This window comes from Gossypium hirsutum, chromosome D07, assembly GCF_007990345.1.
Source record: "Gossypium hirsutum isolate 1008001.06 chromosome D07, Gossypium_hirsutum_v2.1, whole genome shotgun sequence".
Classification (NCBI taxonomy): Eukaryota; Viridiplantae; Streptophyta; class Magnoliopsida; order Malvales; family Malvaceae; genus Gossypium; species Gossypium hirsutum.
Window position 1 is genome coordinate 2,361,023 of NC_053443.1, and position 23,528 is coordinate 2,384,550.

At 34.0% G+C, this 23,528-nt stretch overlaps 2 protein-coding genes and 1 long non-coding RNA gene across 4 annotated transcripts; 1 reads left to right on the forward strand and 2 right to left on the reverse strand.

The window, feature by feature from the left end:
• Nucleotides 1–4,063: 4,063 nt before the first annotated feature.
• LOC107953889 (IQ domain-containing protein IQM1) lies at nt 4,064–7,222 on the reverse strand. Its single transcript, XM_016889330.2, has 8 exons — nt 6,570–7,222; nt 6,357–6,471; nt 6,175–6,240; nt 5,902–5,990; nt 5,706–5,793; nt 5,374–5,604; nt 4,827–4,928; nt 4,064–4,738 (listed from the first exon to the last, which is right to left on the reverse strand). The coding sequence occupies exons 1-8, from the start codon at nt 6,866–6,868 to the stop codon at nt 4,340–4,342; spliced, it is 1,389 nt and encodes a 462-aa protein (XP_016744819.1). The 5' UTR covers nt 6,869–7,222; the 3' UTR covers nt 4,064–4,339.
• A 2,102-nt stretch (nt 7,223–9,324) lies between these two features.
• On the reverse strand, nt 9,325–16,377 carry LOC107955983 (probable magnesium transporter NIPA9). Its single transcript, XM_041097035.1, has 10 exons — nt 16,138–16,377; nt 15,820–15,918; nt 15,537–15,666; nt 15,183–15,271; nt 14,396–14,452; nt 14,241–14,299; nt 14,008–14,071; nt 10,310–10,366; nt 9,904–10,052; nt 9,325–9,742 (listed from the first exon to the last, which is right to left on the reverse strand). The coding sequence occupies exons 1-10, from the start codon at nt 16,246–16,248 to the stop codon at nt 9,523–9,525; spliced, it is 1,035 nt and encodes a 344-aa protein (XP_040952969.1). The 5' UTR covers nt 16,249–16,377; the 3' UTR covers nt 9,325–9,522.
• A 602-nt stretch (nt 16,378–16,979) lies between these two features.
• On the forward strand, nt 16,980–22,644 carry LOC107953888 (uncharacterized). 2 transcript variants are annotated; one of them, XR_001699371.2, is made up of 3 exons: nt 16,980–18,255; nt 18,344–18,455; nt 21,990–22,644. It is a non-coding gene; the product is annotated as an uncharacterized lncRNA (long non-coding RNA). The 2 variants fall into 2 exon arrangements; XR_001699370.2 differs by having other exon boundaries at nt 18,344–18,444.
• The last annotated feature ends 884 nt before the right edge of the window (nt 22,645–23,528 follow it).

The window sequence follows — 23,528 nt, forward strand, 5'->3', positions numbered from 1 at the left end:
ACATCTAGATTTGAATAAGGCTCACACATTGTGGAACGTAAGCCACAATTAAATCTAGACTAAAACTTACATATGATATTTATCCACATTGGGACTTAAATATAAGATGTCAAAGTTTGTCGAGCCTCAATCTATTTCACAAAATTAAACGCATTCAATTGAACACAATGATGATTTAATTATCTATATTACTTATAAAATCCCTAAGTGATATGGTGTCATGAGTTAATTGAACATTAACTCAATTAATAAAGAATTAAAAGGACATAAAAACAATAAAAAACTATTATAAAAGTACTTAAATCTTTAAATAATTGACATAATAACTTTTTTGGCCTTCCAACTTTACAAAAAAAAAATTATTTTTAGCCCTCTATTTATTTTTTTTGACCTTTTTTAGCCCAAAGTAGATGAAAAAGTTAATATTTGTTGACTATAGTATACACATGAATTGCCATGTGGATAACATGTCAATATTTAATTAATTTTATAAAATTAAAAATATTTTTTATAATTTTACACTTTTTAATAGTTTTAATATTTTTAAATTTTTAAAAACAATTTTTATATTTTTTTTCTAAATTTCTTTTAAAAAATTAAGTAAATGCTAACATGCCATCCAAGCGGGTGTATGTCACATCAACAAAGTTAAAAAATATTAAATTTTCCATCCATTTTAAGGCAATTTAACAAAAAACACAAGTTTAAGAGATAAAAAATTTAGAAAAATAAATGATTTTTTAAATAATTTTTATGTTTTTTAATAATTTTAATGATTTTTAAATTTTAAAAATACATTTTAAAATTTTTTTAAAATTTAATTAAATGATAACGTGTCATCCACGTGGGTGTGTGCCACATTAGCAAAATTAAAATAGGTTAACTTTTCCATCTATTTTAGGGTGATTTAACAAAAAAACACAAAATGAAGAGTTAAAAAAAGAGTGAAAAAAATAAATAAAGGACAAAAATAACTTTTTTTTATAAAATTGGAAGACTAAAAAAATAATTATACTTAAATAATTTTATAAATTTTAAAATGACATTTCCATCAAATAAAATTTTCCTTCAAACTTATTAAAATTAAAACTCCAGAAACAGAATAATTGAATTACACAAATTTGTTATAAATAGAATTTATAAATAAACTAATGTTTTGGTGAATTTATGTACGAGCTTCATTAATGTTTATAGACAAAGGGCGATAGTCAATAGTCAAAAGTCAAAGCTCAGGGTTCCAGGAATGAACACCTTGTCTGTCTGTCCCCTCCCTCTCACGTGCCCTTCACCCCTGTTCATATTTGTATTATTTTTTGAATTTAAACAAAATTTTATACATTAATAATTATAATATATATATATTTATCATTACAATAATAAAAAAAGAGGTGAACGATAATATTTGAGTTCATGTCATGTAAGTGTCATCTAAGCATATAGTGATGGTCATTGAGTTTTTCACAAAATGGATGAAAGCGAAGGCTTTATCTACAATCACGGAAAAGCAAATGAAGGCAGTTGTTTAAAAGACAATAATATGTAGGTATGACCTCCCACAGATAATGCCACCTATTTACAAGGAAAATTTGTGGATTTTGTAAAAGCCTTTATATATATTTTTAGTCCATAACTCGGTTAAAACTCCATAAACAAATGAGCAGACATATAGACCGTTAACAAGAAAATCCTATAAGCTTTAAAAAAGAAAGTTGACGAGGAAAAGGGATCATGGTTGGAAGAGCTACCAAGAATCCTTTAGGCCCTGCAAACAATATCACATACAGGCACGCGCGGAACACCATTCAACCTCATGTTTGGCTTTAAGGCAGTAATCCTTGTGGAGATTGACTTGAGGTTGAACACTCACAGAGTAAGACTTTTACCGCATTACCACTGCCAATCAATATCCTTTTTACTTCAAACCCAACAATAGCAATTGTGACGACCATAAGGTCGTTCTTTTATTAAGAACTACACTTTCATCTTCTTCATTGAAATTTACTTGCCACCTGTTGTGTTACACCCTCATTTGGCAAGCTAGTACTGTTTTGGAGATTGTGCTGGTGAGCGACTTAGACAGGTTAGCGTTGGTAAGCTTCCTAGAAAAGTATTTCGCTGAACTTCACCGAGTTTGCAGAATCTTACTTTGCGGTTAGCGAGTTCCTTCTTGCAGCGAGATCCTTTATTTGGCGGACTCTCCCACTAATAAGTTTGTCGCCCGTGTTTTTGTGTTGCCGCAGATGAAATTGTAGTCGTTAGTGAGTCATGTTTAAGTCATCTAGCATCCTAGTGGAGGTAACGTGTCAATAACCTGAACACTTGGGGAGCCTCATAGGATGTGATTAATTAGTGGAAGCGTGTGAGCATAATTACTGATTAGAGTTTAACATTGAGTGAGATTTAGGTTGGAGATAGCTTAAATAGGATAACCTGGTAGTGAAGAGAAGATTTCTATTTCATCTTCTCCACTAGCCTTCGTTATCATCGAAGAAAAACTAAAGGTGTTCTTCATCGTTAACGAAAGAGTTGTTTGTCAAGCTTATAAAAGCTTCTTTTCCTTAAGTTGTTTGTTGGTAAAATTCTTCAATCATTCTTTAAGTTTACTAGATAGAAATGAGTTATTATAAGAGCTATTCAATAGGGCTTTCATTTGAATATTAGATAGGAAGTAAACTTCTATCTGGAAACTGTTTGCATGTTTATCGATTTATATTATTTCATAAGTTTTGGTTATTTTTATATTTAAAGAAGTCATTTGATTGTTTTAGCCAAAGATACGAGAGAAGGTCCTAGTGTTAAAAGGAAAGAACTCGTTGAGTAGGAAAGCTCTGAGTGAAGATTTATAGTGAGTTCATTTGTACCTTGAGTCTGTTATCTGCATTATTTCATTTAAACCTACCTACTATATATCCAGAGAAGTGACTTTAACCTTTGGTTCTGATACTTGCATCAAATGGGATGCGTTTAAGGAGTCAATGCATGTATGATTATAGTCAGTAAATCAGAAACATAAGTCATGCATGTGAATGGGTATAAATACTCCTTCCTTGGTGCACAAGCTCCGTATCCAAAATGGTGTAAGGAAGCATTGGAAGGTTGTTACGTATGATAATGAAAAGAAGATACAAGATATTATGTTTTGCCTACGATATGACACTCTAGTGCAAACCGTGATTGGTGAATACCCGACTATGGGGAAACACTCATTTGTTCGAAATACAATGAGGAATGATGGATATATGGAGGTTATGATTGGTTTAATGGCTCTAATGAGAGGTATAAAGATACAAGAATAATGGATCTTCAGAACTAGGATCAAAAGCTAGCATAAGGAAGGAAGTATACAGATAAAAGAGTGTATATTGTGTTAAACAAAATGTGAACGTTGTATGAAGTGTAAATAGTATGATAAATAGTCATAAAGGGGTAATCTGCAAAGGTGGCGTACATGCAGAGTAGTTGTGCCTCGTGCCCGTCATATGCGAGTCTCTAATATCGGATGGTGTCCGCCATTGGACTGTGCCCATTTGTTGATACTTCGAAAACAGGAAGAATAGAATCCGCCAGGGTGGCGTACCATTTGTTGGTCTAAGTCTTAGTCTAATAGTGTATGTTGAACCCTATTTTAACATTTTGCAAATTTTATTTTATTTTATAATTTTTACAATTTTTATTTTTTGTAATTTATATATTTTTAATTTTTATAAAATTTAAACTTTTCGATATTTTTATAATATTTTTCATAATTTTTATATTTTGTTCTTTTAATAATTTTTAAATGCTTTTTGAATTTTTAATAATTTATATAACTTTTTGTCATCTATAATAATTGTGTATAATTTTTTTTGTACTTTTATATATTTTAATAAATATATTTTAATTTTTGTATTTTTATGATCTTTAATAATTTTAAATAAAAAATATCATATTTCGACACATTACACAATTTTAACATGTTACATTACTAAAACAACCTCAAAATAGCTATGTTACTCTTTAATAGTTAACCTTTTAACTTTAAGGATTAAATGACTTAATTTATTAAAATTTTGACCTTCAAGAATTCAATTTAGAATGGATTTTTTTAGAGCTTTAGACACCTTTGGCCTAAAAATAATAAGCCAACAAATGGAACGTCCCAGGACAAATGGGGTTACTGCGCCTAAATGCATAAAACAAATCAAAGAACAAAGAATGTTCGGTTAGATCCCTTCCCTTCCACCTATTTTACATTTTTTTACTATCTGTTATATACACTTTTATTCCAAAATTGTGAGCATAAGAAGTGCTCAACTCAACTTTTGTCCCTCCTACCATTTGGTGAATGCTCAGTAAGTTTTCAATTGGCAGCCATAACAGACACCCTTGGGCTAGGGAGTCCCATGTATGCAAGCCTTGGTGAGACACGGATTTTGGGGCTCGGTCTTGGTGAAGGTATCGGACCACAGTTTCCGAAGCGACCATGTTCAATCCTTGGAGATAGGTTGACTTGTTCCAATGCCTGAGATTGCAGCTCTTTGGGGTAGTCTTTAACACAACCAATTCGAGGGCCAACACCACTTGACCACTTGCAAGACAAACGGTTCGCCATATTGAATGCTGGTTCTTCCACCTTGGCAGCACTGTTGCCTATGCTACTTTGTAGACTCACTGTTGCCGTTGGATCTTTGATCTCCCCATGCTTGGATTCATCAACAGCAACTTTGCATGCGGTGTAGTCATCATCTACTGCACATCTCTGCATAAGAAATGAGGAACCAATAAGCCTAAATGACTATTTAAGCTAAACACATGCAAACTTGGAGAAAATAATGTTAGATTATTACCTTTACATTGGTCAAATCTACATTCTGTTCCTCAAGGAAAATAATGAATTCCTTGAAATTATCTTCAGTTGGGAGGTAATGACCACTGTAAGGCCAAATAGCCTGGAAAGGAAGATAAGCATTTAGCATCATACATTAGATATTGATCCAAATATTGTATTAGATAATATCTGAAGAATAAGTTTCTTGGAGACCAAGTAATAGGCTTTGTAGGGATACGAGAAAAAGTTCCGCAGAACACCTGGTGTATTCCATGTGTTTGAACACTAGAGAGCATAAAAATTGGTTTTGTTTCGAGGCTCAGGTTTAATATTTGTTTATAAAGTTTTTGGAGATCTTTATAATCTCTACGTTTATAGTGGATTTTCATCTCTCATTCATGGATGTAAGCAACCAGGCCCAAACTTCATTAAAATAGTGTCTCTTGTGCATATGAGTTGATCTCATGTTGATTACTTTTCCTCGTATAAATTTCTAAGGAAACAAAGTCTCAAGGGAAAAAAATCTGGTGCAAGGTATTTGGAATTGCAGTGTGCACAATATTTACCTCAAGAACTCCTTGAGAAACCACCAATCTTCCGGCTGCTGTCGTAGCCCCACCGGAAAGGAAACTTGAGTGCTGAAAAACACCTTTTTTCTTCTGCCCAACATACAAGGATTTTGATGTGCTAAGTACAAAAATCCACTTGGAATCATCAATGGTGTTAACAAGTAATCCGGATTGCTTGTAAACAAGCTTTCCACTATCTACAATCACTTCGAATGCTTCCCTCTCTTTCTGCAAGCAAGAAAAAACAGATATGATTAAAAACATACACAAAAAACAACTTTAAACAGAATTGGAGCATTTCAAATGGGATAGAACTAAATAAGACTCACTGGTCCAAGATAATTAATGCATTGCTGTTGTAGACTAGTTCTTTGACACTTCTTAAGGCTTAGTTCTTTGCCATCACCGATATCCAACCTTCAGTTCCATGATAGAAAATGAATTTCAAATATCAGAACATAAGGGTGAAAAAGAGTAGCCTTCACTTATGTAACTTCGGAGTTTAGTTTTACGAAAGTACATTACCAGTAGAAGAAAGGTTGTGAGCTCTTGCTTGCAGACCAGACATCATAGTAGAAGTGTAAATTGTGTCCATAACGATGGCGCGGATCAATCTGCAGCAAGATAAAAGAAAAAAAACAGTTACTCATAAATCTAAGAAAATAACATAACATCCAGATCTGGTCCATGTGAGTTCTAATGATACCATATCTTAGCAGAGTTTGCTATAAACACAAAAAAGGGGACTCAATGGAAAAGCCAATTTTGGAGTAATCAAGAAGGATGGTATGGACTTACAGCTTCAAGCCAATGTTGAAGTGCTAGTTTTTGAGCTTTTTCATCCTTAGACAAACCCTTTCCTAACTACAAATTCAAAAAAGGATGTTCTTGTCAGCCTTCAAGCAAAATGTTAAGAACCATTGGGGGAAAAAAGTGCTAAGTAATGTATTTTAAGGACTGGAAACAGCTTAGAAAAGTACCTTGGCAGCCCTTGTTTTAGCCCTTGACCACTTTGATATCACAGTTTCTTGTTTCTCAATCTCATAGAACGAAATAGAACACCTTCTGAGTGCTGCAGAATCTAAGGTCTTCCACCTGCAAATGTTAAGTGAATGTAAGAACCAAAACAAATAACTCGAAATCGAAAACACTGAAAAAAGGAACAGCAAAATTGAGATTATATGGAGACAAACCAGAGCTCTTCAACAACAACTGCACAATCTGCAAGGTTCCTTCTTGTCCTATACCCTTTGTAGACTTTTTGAAGCTTAGTTGCAGCAGAATCAAGCTCAGTTACAGGCCTTGGAGAAGAAAATACAACTGGTTCAGGGAGCTTTATGGTGGGTTTTTTTGGTATAACTATTCTATTTGGTTTAATAGATTGTTGAAGCTTTGTTTCATGGGAATCACCACCATTATCAAAACTACCAAAAACCTTGTGTTCAAGGATTTCCTCCCGTGTTGATAAAAGCAAAGAAAGGGAAATACCCATTGATTTCAAAGAGGAAAAAAAATCAAGAACCTCACCTACAACAAAGAAAGCAGTCCAAAAACCAAAAAGAAAGCTTTTTTTTCTTCTGACTTATTGAGCTCAACTGCAAAGTAAATTCAACTTGTTGAAGTAGGTGAAGACAGACAGCTTAATATATAGGCAATTGGGTGGCAGGTTGAACAATTCAAGCTATAGCGTGGAAAATTTAATACACTATGAAAAGGACACCATGTTAAAAACAATTCAAAGTTGGCGAGTCATGCATAAAGATAGTTAACCCTTACCTGATTTCCACTGAACGAGTGGAAGTGAGGTTTAAGGTGACCTTCAAAGAAGTTGATTAGAAAGAATGAAGAAACATCAGTTAAGAGGAACAACACATGTTTTAAAAGGAAGGAAGAAACAACAACACATACAGGAAGCAGATAATAATGGTAAAATTACACAAGGGGGTCCCTGTGATTGTAATAAAGGTGGAGTTGTTTGTATGTTATTGATTTTTCAGAAGTGAAAAAGCAAAAGCAATTTTTGTTTTTCAAAATAACATCTTTTATCCCTTATTTATATAATTATTTTTCTATTCAATTTTTAAATTTATATATATTTAATTTAATAATTAATATATTTTAATAATAATTAAAATATAGATTATAAATTCAATTTCAATTTTACAAATAATTAATATTAATTACTTATGAATATTTAAAATTTATATTTCATATATTAAAATATTAATAATAAGTTATAATAAATTATTTTTTATATTTCTACTAAAGTATCTTTAACATTAACAAATTTAAACATCATTTGTTCATAATATCCTATTTAACATATATATATATTTTATTATTCAAAATTGTTTTTATAATAATATTAAATATTTAATTTTAAACTAAATTTAAAAAAACATTTTTATCCGCAATAAAAAATTAGGGAAAGTCTTCCACCGCGTTCCTTTTGATAGTCTATTTTGACTTATTGAAATCTAGTGTCAAGTCAAAGGTGTTAAAGGCTACCTGAGCACCCATTTTATAAAATATCTTTGGTTGAATGAGCTTGAAGTTGGGTTCGAAATTTAGAAACGTTTGGATAAAAATAAAGTTTAAAAAATAGATCGATTTTAAATATTTAAATTTCGAATCGAATCTTTTTTTAGTTTATAATATTTTATATTTTATGTAGTTTATAACATGAAAATTAACTCTATAATAGTATATGATAGTATAATGTAAGCATTAAAAAAATGTTAAGATAATCATATATAAAATTTTATTAAGTAAAAAATATATAAAATCATTAACATTAAATTAAAAATAATATAAATATATTTTTAAATAATAATATGAGCAGTCTTAAAATGAGATTGAGTTAACTATTTACAAATATGAAGGGAGATTGGGCAAAATTTTAGGGCTCATGTTTTGGACAAACATGAAATGTGTTAATATCATATTTAGGTCCAGCCATGAACACACCTGTGAAACTTATTTTTGTCACTAGTAATTTAAGTTTAAGGTAAACTATATTATTAGTCATTAAATTATGCGAAGTTTTCTTTTTGACCATTTAACGAAAAAAAGTTTATAATTTGGTTACTAAAAGTTTTAAAATTGTTTTTTAAGTCACCCAATTGTTAAGTGGCACTTTTTAGTTGGTATAATAACAATTTTAGTATTTTACTTTTATACTTTCTGTCAATTTGACCCTAATTCTATATAAAATTATTAAAAAAATTATTTTTTAAAAATAAAATGTTGTTGTTGAAGGACTAATATGTATAGAAATTAAAAAAAATCATCATTCACTAGAATCCTATAATAAATTAAAAACAGAACAAAACCAAAAATGTTAAATCATTACATATTTCCTTAATATTTCCTGAAATTAAATTAGTAATATCTTCTAGGCAAATTTCATGCCCTTGAAGAACATCCAAAATTCATTTTACAAAGACTTCTAAAATCGACTCTGATGCCATTTTTTTAGCAAAAAAGTACAAAATATACCACAACTTTTTCCTTTTTGACTCAATTCAGATTTTTAATTCATTTAAATTTTTTTTTCAAAACCCAAATTATAAAAACAAATTAAATTTTGATTCTCTTTTCTTATAACAAAAAAGCTAAATCAAAAAGCAAAAAAAAAAAAAGAGTAAAAAACAGAGGACCAATAAGAGAAAAATTTTGGAGTGTTAAAAAACAAATTTTCCTTCACTTTATCTATTTTTATTTTTATTTTTAGAATTTTCTAATTCTTTAAAAAGAATTTTAATTTTTGTCATTTTATATAATTAAGGTCAAATTGACAACAGAATATAAAAATTAAAAATTATTATTATTATTATTATACCAGCTAAAAAAATGTAATTTAAAAATTGGGTAAAAAAAAAACAATTTCAAAAACTTCAGTAACCAAATTACTGGTGTAGTTTATCCTTAAAAGTTTAAAAATGAGAATTGCAAGAAACTAAGTATATTGTATTATAGTAATTTTAGAATGGTTATATTTTACAATTTTCAAACGTTAAGTGGGAGAGTGATCTTAAAAAATTTCATGCCCTCCGAAATGGAAACGGTACCCAGACTGAAGACACAAAAGTTGATCGGAGATTGTCATATTCGTCTGGTTATGCAGTGATCTTTTGCATCCTTTGCTTATGCCTTCTCCTTAGCCGGTGTTGGTATCAGATGGTGCAATGTTGCTGCTGGGATAACAGCAGCGGGGCTAGGATCCTTGACTCGATGAGACCCTGTTTTCCTTAGACTGAAATTCCGGTCTGCTCCACTTGGTATTAAGTTCTGCAATGGCCATGGAAGGTGCCGCATCAGTCTCGTCGAGCTCACAAGCAAGATCACACCCATCATGATAAATAACCTGCAATCAGAAAATTTTCAGGTAAATTGCTGTTTCAGCAGTCTCATCCAAACTTCTTTTTTCTTTTTATTTCAAACAAGAAAAATGCGATACAAGTGGCAAGCCACACGAGAGAACATTCGACACAGAAATTGTGTAAAGAATAGAATAGCACTAAATACCATCCAAGCAGAAGAGAAAGACGAGCAACTGGTGCTGAAGGTAACCGTTCACCCAATGCGAGCATACCAGCCAGTACACCAGTCACAATTGATGCCACAGCAGCACAAGTGGATATCACAATTGCTCTACCATGCTTCAAGCCGCGAGTCTGCTCACAAGGTGTAAAAGATCATGTAACATATCTAGAGGCTCAAGTATATAACAATAGTTGGCAAAGTAACACATTAGCGGACCCTGTTAAACATAAATTCCTGATAATGAACCTTTCTTCCGCTAAATCAAAACATAAGTGGACCATGTTAAACATGAATTTTCTTAATCACACGCATGGACACAGCTAAATAGAAGGTAAAGGTGTCAACATGCTTGGATAACTTGATGAACCACTTTGAGTAGCGGAAATACCTGGTAGTAAAATCCAGTACCACTACAACATATACTGATTGAGACACATACAGGAATCTGTTGAATATTGGCAATATCCCACATTAGGAAAAGATAGAAAGGGAGGGGGTTTGGTTTGTTATATATAGAACCCCTCCCCCTTTGGTTGTATTAGCCCAAAATCTTCTCCTTTGTAATATTTCTAGAGGAAATATTAATTTGGTAGTGTCCGAGGACGTAAGCTAAATTGGCCGAACCTCGTTAAAACTCTGGTATTTTATTTCTTATTTGTTTGCTTTTATTTAATAGCTTTATGTTGGTTATATTTATTTAGTTATTATTGCTATAAATATCTAAGTGAGTTCTGTCTAGTTGTTGGGTTTTAAGCGGGACCATTGTGACCCCTCCAATTTAACTGGGAATTTTCTTAGTATAATTGTTGGCATAATAATTATCTAAATATTTCTGATAATATTGTTATTAATATTATCGTCGCTTCCGCAACAATTGGTATCCGAGCCAAGGTTTTGTAGTATGCTCTGTGTTTGCAGCTTAGTCTGATCTTACACATCAGAAACATTTCCTAAAGCTTGTGGGTATTCTACATTTGGTGGCTATTAAGTAGAAGCTATGGCAAAAATGACAGAAGAAAAACCATCCATATCAACAACTTCCACTTCGTACATTTTGCCGAGGATTGGAACTGCAAATACGAGATTTGTAGTGGAAATTTTTGATGGAACAGGTCATTTCGGCATGTGGCAAAGTGAGCTTCTAGATGCCCTCTTTCAACAGGGTCTAGATATTGCCATTGAGGAAGAAAAACCAGAAGGGGTTGATGATAAAGAATGGAAGACCATCAACCGATTGGCATGTGGTACAATTCGATCATGTCTTTCCAGAGAGCAGAAGTATACATTCAGTAAAGAGACTTCTGCAAGTAAATTGTGGAAAGCATTGGAGGAGAAATTTCTGAAGAAGAACAGTCAAAATAAGTTACATATGAAGAAAAGACTGTTTCGTTTCAGTTATGTTCCTGGTACCACGATGAACGAGCACATTACCAATTTTAATCAGCTGGTGGCTGATTTGTTGAATTTGGATGTGACTTTTGAAGACGAAGACTTGGCGTTAATGTTGTTGGGATCGCTTCCTGAGGAGTTTGAGTACCTTGAAACTACTCTACTTCATGGAAAATCGGAAGTAACTTTCAATGAAGTAACTGCTGCATTGTATAGCTATGAACTACGCCGAAAGGATAAGTTGAAAGGTTCAGGTGAAGCAGCAGTGGAAGCATTGGTAACAAGAGGTCGTCAGCAAAGTCAGTCTAAGGGGAAGAGAAGAAAGTCCAAAGGTCGAGCTGTTGCCAAAGATGAATGTTCTTTTTGCAAAGAAAAAGGACATTGGAAGAAAGATTGTCCAAAATTGAAGAAAAAAGGGAAGACTCCGCAAGATGCAAATGTTGCAGAATGCAATAGTGAAGCAGAGTCAGACTTTTCTCTTAGTATGACATCTTCAACATTATATGCAGATGAGTGGATCATGGATTCTGGTTGTTCCTATCATATGTGTCCCATTCGGGAATGGTTCTTTGAATTTCAAAAACTAGATGAAGGGGTTGTTTACATGGGTAATGATAACACATGTAAAATAGCCGGGATAGGTTCAATTAAACTGAAGAGTCATGATGGATCTACTAGAATTTTGCGGGATGTACGATATGTCCCAAAGTTGAAGAAGAATCTCATCTCTTTGGGGTCGTTAGAATCTAAAGGCCTAGTTGTGACAATACGAGATGGAGTTCTTAAAGCAACTTCAGGAGCATTGGTGATGTTGAAAGGCATAAGAAAGAACAATCTGTATTACTACCAAGGTAGTACAGTGGTCGGGACAACAGCAGCAGCAATTACGAGTACCAAGAAGGACGCTGAGGCAACACAGCTGTGGCATATGCGTTTGGGCCATGCTGGTGAAAAATCCTTGCAAACTCTAGCCAAGCAAGGATTATTGAAAGGTACAAAGACTTGCAAACTTGAATTTTGCGAGCATTGTGTTCTGGGAAAACAACGAAGGGTGAAATTTGGCACTGGGATTCACAATACTAAAGGTATTCTGGATTATGTGCATTCTGATGTATGGGGACCGTCCAAGACTCCATCACTTGGAGGAAGACGTTATTTTGTCACCTTTATTGATGATTTTTCCAGACGAGTTTGGGTGTTCCCTATGAAGAACAAAGATGAGGTGCTTGAAGTTTTCCTTAAGTGGAAAACTAAAGTTGAAAATCAGACAGGAAGGAAGATTAAGGTTCTCCGATCAGACAACGGTGGAGAATATAAAAGCGATCCTTTCCTGAAGATATGCCAAGATTGTGGCATAGTAAGGCACTTCACCGTAGGTGGAACACCGCAACAGAATGGGGTGGCAGAGCGTATGAATCGAACGCTTGTGGAGAAAGTTCGATGTATGTTATCTAATGCTGGATTAGATAGAAAGTTTTGGACTGAGGCTGTGACGTACGCTCAACATCTCATCAATCATTTGCCATCATCTGCTATAAATGGCAAGACTCCTTTGGAGAAATGGTATGGAAAACCTGCTACTGATTATGACACCTTGCGCATTTTTGGTTCTATTGCATATTATCATGTGAAAGAATCAAAGTTAGATCCAAGAGCAAAGAAGGCTCTATTCATGGGCTTCAATGCTGGTGTTAAGGGATATCGTTTGTGGTGTCTAGAGGCAAAGAAGACGATAATCAGTAGGGATGTTACCTTTCATGAATCTGCCATGTTGAATAAGGTAAATCCAGAAGGAGTGAGTAGTACTTCACAGCAGGTGGAGTGTACTCCGCAGCAGGTGGAGTTTGAGCAGAGTGTGGTAATTCCAGCAAAAGGTACCACTAGTGATTCTTCATTGGCAGATGCAGAGTCAGATGAGGAAGAGGTTTCTACCCAAGAACCTCAACAGCAATCAGAGCCAATTGCAGTCAGAAGGCAGAGACGAGAAATTCAGAAACCTGCTCGTTTCACTGACATGGTAGCTTATGCACTTCCAGTTGTTGATAATATTCCATCCACTTACACCGAAGCCATTCAGAGTTTAGAGAATAATAGATGGTTAGGTGCAATGGAAGAGGAAATGCAATCTCTAGAGAAAAACAAGACGTGGAAGCTGGCACAACTACCAAAAGGGAAGAAGGCGATTGGTTGCAAATTTGAAGACACTATTGAAGTTTGTGTTATGAGAAGATGTTCGAAGATGTGGAATATCGCCAAGGTGGAGATTTGTTGAATATTGGCAATATCCCACATTAGGAAAAGATAGAAAGGGAGGGGGTTTGGTTTGTTATATATAGAACCCCTCCCCCTTTGGTTGTATTAGCCCAAAATCTTCTCCTTTGTAATATTTCTAGAGGAAATATTAATTTGGTAGTGTCCGAGGACGTAAGCTAAATTGGCCGAACCTCGTTAAAACTCTGGTATTTTATTTCTTATTTGTTTGCTTTTATTTAATAGCTTTATGTTGGTTATATTTATTTAGTTATTATTGCTATAAATATCTAAGTGAGTTCTGTCTAGTTGTTGGGTTTTAAGCGGGACCATTGTGACCCCTCCAATTTAACTGGGAATTTTCTTAGTATAATTGTTGGCATAATAATTATCTAAATATTTCTGATAATATTGTTATTAATATTATCGTCGCTTCCGCAACAGAATCAACATTTTGGAAAAGCCCTGCTGCACGAAGACAAATCCTATCTTTGATATCACCGATGCCATTCTGAAAAGAAAAATGGAGCTACATTTAAAATGAACATCCAGAACCACAATAACCCCATCAGTCTTGATGCAGCCATGCAGGCACATACCAGTGCTACAGGGATCAATTATAAACCATGAAGAGCAACAATAACATGTCCAATAAAAGTAGTTAAGGTAAAAAAGATTACCCAAACAAAATTCCTGATTCCAAGCCATATATGATCTCTTCAACAACCTCATACTCCATCTACATGAAAACAATTGTTAATAAGTGCACAAAAGCGAGAAAGGGGAGGGGGGGGGGATAATCAAAGGAACAATGAAATATAGCATAAGCGTTTACCAGCTCTTGCTCTCTCCTCTGACGCTTGCAGATGCGAAGCCACCCATTCAGGAGTACCTGTATAACCATATACAGAGCATGAAAGCATGCAGGATGGATTAGCCCACAATAAATAATCAAAGGAACAAAGACAGGAAAACAGGGATGATTGGAGATATCATGAGTAGGGCACTCCAATGACAAACAGCAACAACAGTTCTTTTAGTTTCTTTAAAATAATTCAGCTTGACTGAAGCTCAAAATTTTCTAAATTTTATATTCAATAAATATAAAATCCAACAGGAATTGATAATTTACAAGTATTTTAAGGAGCACAAGAAAACAGCTTCAATACTAAATTTACAAAACAATTCATTCATCAATAAAAGCCATCATCATGCCACTCAATAAATCTTGCACCTAGGAGGGATGCACCAGCAGTAAGTTAATAGCACTTGGTGTAATATGATTAAACTAAAGATCCAATTATGTTCTACACAGACTGAGATTTAGTACTTGCGTTGTTTTATTAGATCAACGGTGTAGATATTATTGAGTGGAAATTGTCCTTCAGATAACTTCTAAAAGTTCCCTGTAAAGGAATAACATTTTTGGTATGATGCATCAAAGCTTTTAGAATTTCTTCGAATTTGCGAATTTCTTAATAGTTTCAAGTTCGCAAGAAAAGAATTTAATCATGAAATAGATCAGTGAATCCTACAACATATTTCAGAAATTTAAAAATATATATGTGATATTAATATAAAAGCAACACTATTAGATAAGAGTACGGGAAAAAGGTACCTACAAACAAGATTACGACAAAGAATGCCAACCATGGTAACTGTAAAATAGATACTGAAGAAGCCACTTGCTCCTCTCCACCAGCACCAACTCCTAAATGAACAAAAAAAGAGATTATTACTATTTACTATGTATAGGTCAATAGTTTTCTACTGCGCTATCATAAGGCTAAACTGGATGATTCTGGTTATCGAAGAAACTGTAAGCATAATCATCAGGAGAAGGTGCATTTAACAGAGTTCAAACCCAAAATGTAATATGGAGATATGAATGGGGAAGATTATAAATACATTATTGAGAACTATCATGCCCATGGTTGATTCTATAGGGAGTAATCGAATATGATAACTGGGATTACCTATGGTGCCAATGCCAGCTAATGTAATCCCCAACCAGTCAATAACATTCATGACTTCTTGTAGATAGAAGTGTGAAAAGATTGAAAGAATGGCAAGTCCACAGCCAGAAACTGGTTGAATGACAGATACCTGAACAACACTTTTGTCATTCACAAAGATAAAAGAATATACCAAACATTTAACACTATCAATCATCATATATAGAATTGAATCCCTCTGCAGCCAAGCATTGGTCATTAAGTAGTAAAGTAGTAATCTTATATATCATTAGCATCAATTTACCGGAGCCAACGATAAAGCTCTCAGCATCAACAAGGCACCGGATATATCGATCAGAAACCCAACCAGCCATGATTTATTAACAGCATATGCTCTTATCACCTACATAAAAGAAAGTACAAACAAGTCAAAACTTCAAGCGAAGGCCTGATCTGAAGCTGAAATTGATAATTTCTTTTATGATCAATATCCCAACAATCACACATACTGAAAAGTTTCAAACCAAACCCAATATTACAGTAGCTTAAAAAAGTTTAATGGTCGTATGAATCATTGCAGAATATACAAAAAAAAAATACCCAGAAAAAGGGTGAATGATACCTTGAACTTGAAGGAGAGAGGAGGGAGAATACCGGTGCCCTTCTTTTGTAGAACTTTGCCTATGTTATTACCAGCGGTAGCGGCCAATGTTAAACAGATCGATTCCCACATTTTTCTTCTTCTTTGCTACTATCTCTATTATTGAAAACTTAAAAAAATCTCTCTTTTTTGTACCTAAAAACAGGGATTTATGGGTGAGGGCAGTGGGCTAAAGGCTTGTTGCTGCCTTACGTTAACCCCTTCTATTTAATAATTAAGGGTTGGTTAATTGGCAAAGGCGGTCGTTTGCTCGTTACATCGCATGTTCTCAAATCCCATGTGGCTGTAGAAACGTGTCTTGCAATAACATTGGATCTTGGTTCAAATTTGAACCAAGTCCTTGTGCTTAAATTTAATCCCTTTAATTATTTGATTTATAAATTTAAGTCTTATTGATAATACTCTTAATCAATTTTCGCTAAATTTAAATAGGATATAACAAAATTTAGCCCTTGAATTTGTCAGCTTTTCTCAATTTAGTTCTTAAATTTTTTTTGTTTACATTATTCTTCGAACTTGGTTATTTTTTTCAATTTGGCCCCTAAACTTAGGTTTTATTAAAGTACGATGACATAACACATTGATATTAAAAATATAAAGAAATTATAATCTTTTTTCGAAAACGTTTCAATTAATGACATGGAACAATCTTAGAGTATTATATCACCATATCTTAACGAAAATCTAAATTTAAAGGCCAAATTGAGAAAAATTGTCAATTTTTCAGACTAATGTGAACTAAAAAGAAGTTTGAAGACTAGAGTGAAAAAAATTACCAAGTTTAAGAAACTAAATATTACTTTACCTCAATTTGAATATGTGACCATTTTTTTTTTGATGAAAAACTGGCTAATATATTAATAATCACACGGCTCAGGCAAAGTTGAAAAGACATAGTCAAAAAGACAGATAAATTAAAAGGCCCCAACTAAAAAGCCAACACACACCTAAAAAACAATCAAAACCAAAACAACATAAGAAAAACCACCCTGAATCAAAAACTGCAGCTAATTTCAAAACCCAATATCAGCCAACGGACGTATCGCTTCTCCTTCTGAAAAAGATCTTGAGATTAGGAAGAGAAGAGAACGAAGCTTTGAATCCATAACTGGAGGAGCGGTGAGTCTTCACCATTTTCAAAGCTGAGTCAAGAAAAACCTTGGTATTTATGATTCCAAGCCAATCAATCCATCATCGCCATCGTCTTCACGGAATCAGGAACTCCATCTGACCAGACACCACAAGTCTGTTGCCTCCGGCCTTCCAGCGCGGAACGTTCCTATTAATTCTCCTGCCCAGTCTCTTGCTAAAACTGCTATTGTAGCGATTCGAAATTCATTTTGAAAAGATGCATCAAAATTTAGTTTGATGACTCCACAGTCAGGGGGTTGCCAAAACTCTTTTACCATAGATCTAAGAGAAGGGCGAAGACTCTCTTGATTTAGGTTAAGATCTTGAACATAACCACGAATAAATCGCAACAGTTCCTGAAAAGAAAGTTTGACCCCTTCATGAATAAGTTTATTTCTTCTAAACCATAGGCTCCATAAAGAGATTGCCATAACTTGTCTTTGTTGATCATCTGCAGTGGAAAAAGTATGAAGAAAACGATGCTTACAACACGACAGTTCATCAAATGACGGAATCTTGATCTGAAGCGAAGCCCACACAGACTGAAGAGTGCCACAAGACCACATCAAATGACTAGAATCCTCCGGATCTACTTTGCACAAAGGACAGACAACTTCTACATTTAACAATCGTCTCGCCAAATTATAAGAATGAGGCAATAGATTATTAAAAAGCCGTCATATGTGTATTTTAATCTTTGCTGGGGTGAGCATATTCCATAGAGCTTTGTAAAAATCCTTATAGTTAGCATCATTAGGAAATATGAAAGTATTTTTCTATAACAGTTCTGTAGATAGAACCCGATACCCACTTTTCACTGTATATTCCCCAGAACCTTCATGTTTCCATACCAACATGTCCTCCGAATTAGCTCCAGAAATAGGAATGGAGAGCATAAGCTCTGCTGTGCTTTCGTCAAATATTTTGTGGATCAACTCATTGTCCTAGGTATTAGTGGCGGCCTTAATTAATTGATTTGCATGCATCTAAGTAGGCATAACCTTTTGGATTAATACTCTATTGTTCTCCCTTCCAGGTAACCAAGGCTCACTTCATATATTAATTCGGGCACCACTACTAACACGCCGCACTAACCCATCCGCAATCAGCTCCCGAGCACTGCATATACTTCTCCAGGTAAACGAAGGGTAAGATCTAATATTTTCTTATAGTATATCTGAAGATGGATAATAACGGGCTTTTAACACTTTAGCTAAAAGACAATTAGGCTGGGAAAACATGCGCCAAACTTGTTTTGCTAATAGAGCCTTGCTAACAAAAACAGATTTTTAAAACTCATTCCATACGCATTTCGGTCGACATAAGAAATCCCAAGTGCTCCAATGTATGCCCTTCATAGTTTTATTATTTGTCCACCAAAACTTATTCATTATGCCTTCAAGTTTATGACATAAAGACTTCGGCATAAAGAAACACTGCATAACATAAAGAGGTATGGCTTGTAGAACCGACTTAAAGAAAACCTCATTCCCCCTATAGATAGATAGCGCAAACTCTACCCTTCGACGCGTTTTCTGAACCTATCAACAAAATTAGCAAAAGCCCAAGTTTTCCTCCGGCCAACCATCATAGGCAAGCCTAAGTATTTTTTTGGGCTTAAAGCCATCCGAACCCCTAGCAAATTAACTATGTTTTCCTTGATAGTGGAGTCCACATTAGCTACAAAATAAATAAGGGATTTATCAAAATTCACACGCTGCCCAGAAATCATTTCATACTCCCGAATCACATCCCGAATCACTCTATCTCTTTCACATAAAGCGTCGCCAAAAAGAATACAACCATATGCAAAAAACAGATGAGTAAGTGAAAATCTTTCCCTACCAATCGACGCCTCCCTCATTCTTCCTTTCAGCTTGGCTTTATTAATAAAAGTGGAGAAACCTTCAGCACAAATTACTGAGAGGGTTTCCCTGCCTTAGTCCTCTTGAAGGCGAAAACCACTCATTATTAGCCCCGTTAAGGCTCACAGAATAAGAGATGGAACAAACACATCTCATAACCAAAACTATCCGATCAGCATGAAAACCCAAATGAGTCATCATTCCCGCCAAGAAATCCCATTCGACGCGGTCATACGCTTTAGTCATATCGAGTTTTAGCGCAAAGTTCCCCTTCTTGCCACTTTTCTTCATTTTAAGAGAGTGAATAACCTCATAAGCAATAAGCACATTATCCGAAATAAGCCTTCCTAGGATAAAAGTCCTTTGGGCTTCATCAATACATTATCCCAAAACAGTACTCATTCTATTCACCAAGGCTTTCGCGATTATTTTGTAAACAACATTACAAAGGCTTATAGGTCTAAATTGTAACAAATTTTTTGGTTTTTCAACCTTAGGGATCAAAACAATACGTGTCTTATTAATATATCCCACTTCAGATTTGCCATTCAAAATAGACAAACAATAAGCAGTAATATCAGACCCAATTATATGCCATTACCTTTGAAAAAATATTGCGGGAAATCCATCAACTCTAAGTACATTCAAAGGCGCCATCATCTTTACCGCCGATTCAATATCTTCTTCAGTGAATTGTTTAATAAGAAAATCATTCATGCTCTCAGTAACTATTTTCTCTACTAATTCAAAAACATGCTCATCAGAACCCATCTCAAAAGCCGAAAATAGGTTACTAAAATAATCAGCAGCAAGCTTCAAAATCTCCTCAGTCGAAGAAATCCTCCTACCGTTCCCATTATCAAGCTCAGAAATTCTACCCCGTAACTGATGTTGCACAGCTATTTTATGAAAGTAGCTAGTATTACGATCTCCATTCTTTAGCCAATTAACCCGAGCTCGTTGCTCCCAGAATAATTCCTCCTTATCTGCCTCCAAATTAAGCCCCACTTGGACATTTGTAATTTTCGCTAAAGTCTCGTCAGAGGGATCTTGATTATAATGAACATTTAATTTATCTTCTAAATCTACACGGTGTTTCATTTCCTCTTTAATTTTGGATTTGTTTTATCGTTGAATCTGATAACTCAAATTCTCGAGCTTAATCGGAACGCTTCCTGAAACATCAGCCCACCATTTTTTCACCATCTCTTCAAATGAGCTATCTAAACACCATTTGGCTTCGAATTGAAATATTTTGTCATTATTATCCTGCTCATTCCAACTTTTCCTTATAGTATCCAAAAGAATAGGGCAATGATCAGAAAAACAATGACTCAGATGATCAACCTGATAATTAGGAAAAAGATTTACCCAATTCAACGTAACAACTCCACGGTCCAGACGTTCCCTTATGTTTGCATCTGAAAATTTCTCTCGCTCCCATGTGAACCATCACCCAACATAGCCTAAATCATTAACCCTGCAATCCTCCAGTGACATTTGGAAAGCATTTATCTGGCGTTCTAATCTAAGTTGACCACATTTCTTCTCGAAAGAATTGGCAATCTCATTGAAATCCCCTAAAACAACCCAGGGGATGGATTAGTCATGGCTTAAGTCTCTTAGTAATTCCCATGATCTATATCTATTCCTTCCGTCCGGATTACCATAAAAGCCCGTTAACCACCAAACATCATCACATTCATTATCATGAATTTCAAAGCCAATATGAAAGGAAGAAAAACTTCTAAAGCTAACCAAAGAATTACCTTTCCAACCCAATGATAGCCCCCCTCTTGACCCTACTGCTCCAATGTCAATCCTGTTCTCAAAACCGCACTTTAATCTGACCATTTCCATCTTTTTTGAACTTAATTTTGTTTCCATAAGAAACAAAATTCGGGGAGTAATGGCTCGCAGCTTATTTTTGAGCCTTTTGACAGTTCATGGCCTTCCCAAACCACGAACGTTCCATCTTAGTATTTTCATTGGGCTCGGCTGCTCTGCTCACCAGAACTAGCCGTTAAATCATGATAACCACATTTCGCATTAATACCCAAAGAAATTAACAGGCCCGCCACAATTCTCTACCACTTTTTTCCTTCCATAGCTGTTATTGGGTCATTTTCCTCTTCCACAACAATTTCCATGGGCCCATTTACTAGCCCGTCAATATTCAAAGCACTATTTCCCAAATTGCGTCCATTATTATTCCCATTAATGAAATACTGTTAATTGGGTCCTAATGGGATTAAATTTGGATTTGATATATGTTTTCCAAAATCTCTCCCAATAATCCGTCCAGAATCAATCTCACAATTAAAGCTATTGCATTGATTAGTACTTCCCATATTATCAGCACAACATTATGACCCACCAGCCTTACGCAACCACCTAATTACCACCGTATTCGACCTTCGTGGCACCGCACGCAACGATAAATCCCATCCAAAACTAATTTTGATGGCTCAATTCTTAATCGGAATGGACAGTAGCTCTTACCATGCCCCAATTTGCCACAAATGAAGCAAAACAAACTTAACTTCTCATAAACGAACATAGCTTCCTCCATTTTGATCTTTTTTTTACGCTTCAACGGAGTCGTAACATCCAGACAAACACGAATGCGCATATGTGTTGCTTGCTCAAAAACGGAATGAAGGCATCATAGTCTAAAAACTTCCCCAAGAAATCACCAAATTGCTTAGCCATCGATTCAGACATCAACCTTGCAAGTAGTTCATGAATTTGAACCTAGAACTCAGTAGAGTTTAACACCAAAACTGACGAGTTTTCTCCTGGCTGAATTCTTTGCAGTAATAACAAATGGCTATTGAAGAACCACGATGTACCAGATATCACCCTTTGGATGTCAACCTTATTGAAAAATTAGAAGAGATATCGTTTGTTACCAAGGTCTGTTATGCAAATCCCTCCAAAAGGATGCTAGAGATCGGCCATGGTATTACGTAGAGAAGGAAAGTGAACGACACTATCTGTTAAACATTGCCCCACCAGACAAAACTGAATTCTTCGATCATTCACCACTATTTATCCTTGGATCATCTCCTCCTCTTCATCCAATAAACTCAAATTAGCTAGCTCCTCATCCATAGTTTGTTCAAAGAAACCCCGAACCAAGAAAAAGCACTGAAGCGAGAAGAAGAGAAAAAAACAACACCAAAAACTAAAGAGATAAAAAAGAAACCGTGTCAAAAGACAAACAGAGAAAACATGTCAAAAGACAGACAACAAGTTTTTTTTTTAATATTCAAAGTTCTAATTTAATAATTAAAGTTCAATTCATAAATTTGTTATTAAATTTTCGTTAAATTTGAACACGAGACATTTTAATATTTAGAATTATTATTTCAAAATTAAAACTCAATTAATAATACATATTGAAATTTAATGAAAATCAATTAATAGTATTATCAATCTTGGACTTGTATTAAATTTTATATTTCACAAATATTAATATATTTGTTTTTTTATCGTCAATAATAAGAATAGAGAAATTTTTAATTTGACGTAAATTAATTTTTTTAATAATTTCATTATAGGTTCTGATCATATTTACTATTTTTGATACAATACTTAAAACTATCTATAACCCCTCCCTAACTCATAAATAGGAGAATAATCGTTTCAGCGCATTCAAATCTATATCCTTCTATATTGTTCATGCCAATCAAATTATGATTGAAATCGACAACTTAAATTTAAGGTTGACATCTTATATTTTGGTATGTAGTCAACATCAAATAGTACGAATCCAATCGTTTTTTTTTTTTTGTCTTGGGCCCAATAGTTGTAATAGCATCATAAAGTAAAGGAGTTAATTGCATTAGACTTTCTCTTACTTTAAATTAATTTTTAAATTTTAAATTATCGATTATGTCAATTAATTCATTTTATTATTAAAATTATTAATTTAGTTGTTAAATAATATATGATATAATTTAAAATGATCTTTTGTGAAAAATGAATATTGTAAAATTGATTATTTTAAAATATTAATTTTGAGCCAAGAAATATATAAATTCTATAACCGCAAAAAAAGGTTTGAATCCACAAAGTGTTGGTCAAGAAGATGGGAGAATTTATAGGAAAATTTTGTTTATTTAATGTTTTACTTCTAGATTGATTTTTATGATTTCATGATTAATTTTATTTTTATCTACTTATGACCAAGAAAGAAGTTTATCAGACGCTAATTCATAAGATTAGTAATAAAGATATTAAACAACAGAAGCAATTCTTTAGGAGACTCCTATACTATAGTCCAATTTTTCATAATTACTATTCTTTTGGCTTTTATGCACTCACTATCTTAAAGTTTGAGTTTTGAGCATA

Coding starts and splice junctions, on each gene's coding strand:
- LOC107953889 (XM_016889330.2), bottom strand. CDS start 6,868: ATGGGTATTTCCCTTTCTTTGCTTTTATCAACACGGGAGGAAATCCTT. Junction 6,241..6,356: donor CTAAAACAAGGGCTGCCAAG/GTACTTTTCTAA, acceptor TTGAATTTGTAG/TTAGGAAAGGGTTTGTCTAA. Junction 5,794..5,901: donor TCACAACCTTTCTTCTACTG/GTAATGTACTTT, acceptor ATGGAACTGAAG/GTTGGATATCGGTGATGGCA.
- LOC107955983 (XM_041097035.1), bottom strand. CDS start 16,248: ATGTGGGAATCGATCTGTTTAACATTGGCCGCTACCGCTGGTAATAAC. Junction 15,272..15,536: donor AGCTGGCATTGGCACCATAG/GTAATCCCAGTT, acceptor TTGTTCATTTAG/GAGTTGGTGCTGGTGGAGAG. Junction 14,300..14,395: donor AGAGGAGAGAGCAAGAGCTG/GTAAACGCTTAT, acceptor GTTTTCATGTAG/ATGGAGTATGAGGTTGTTGA.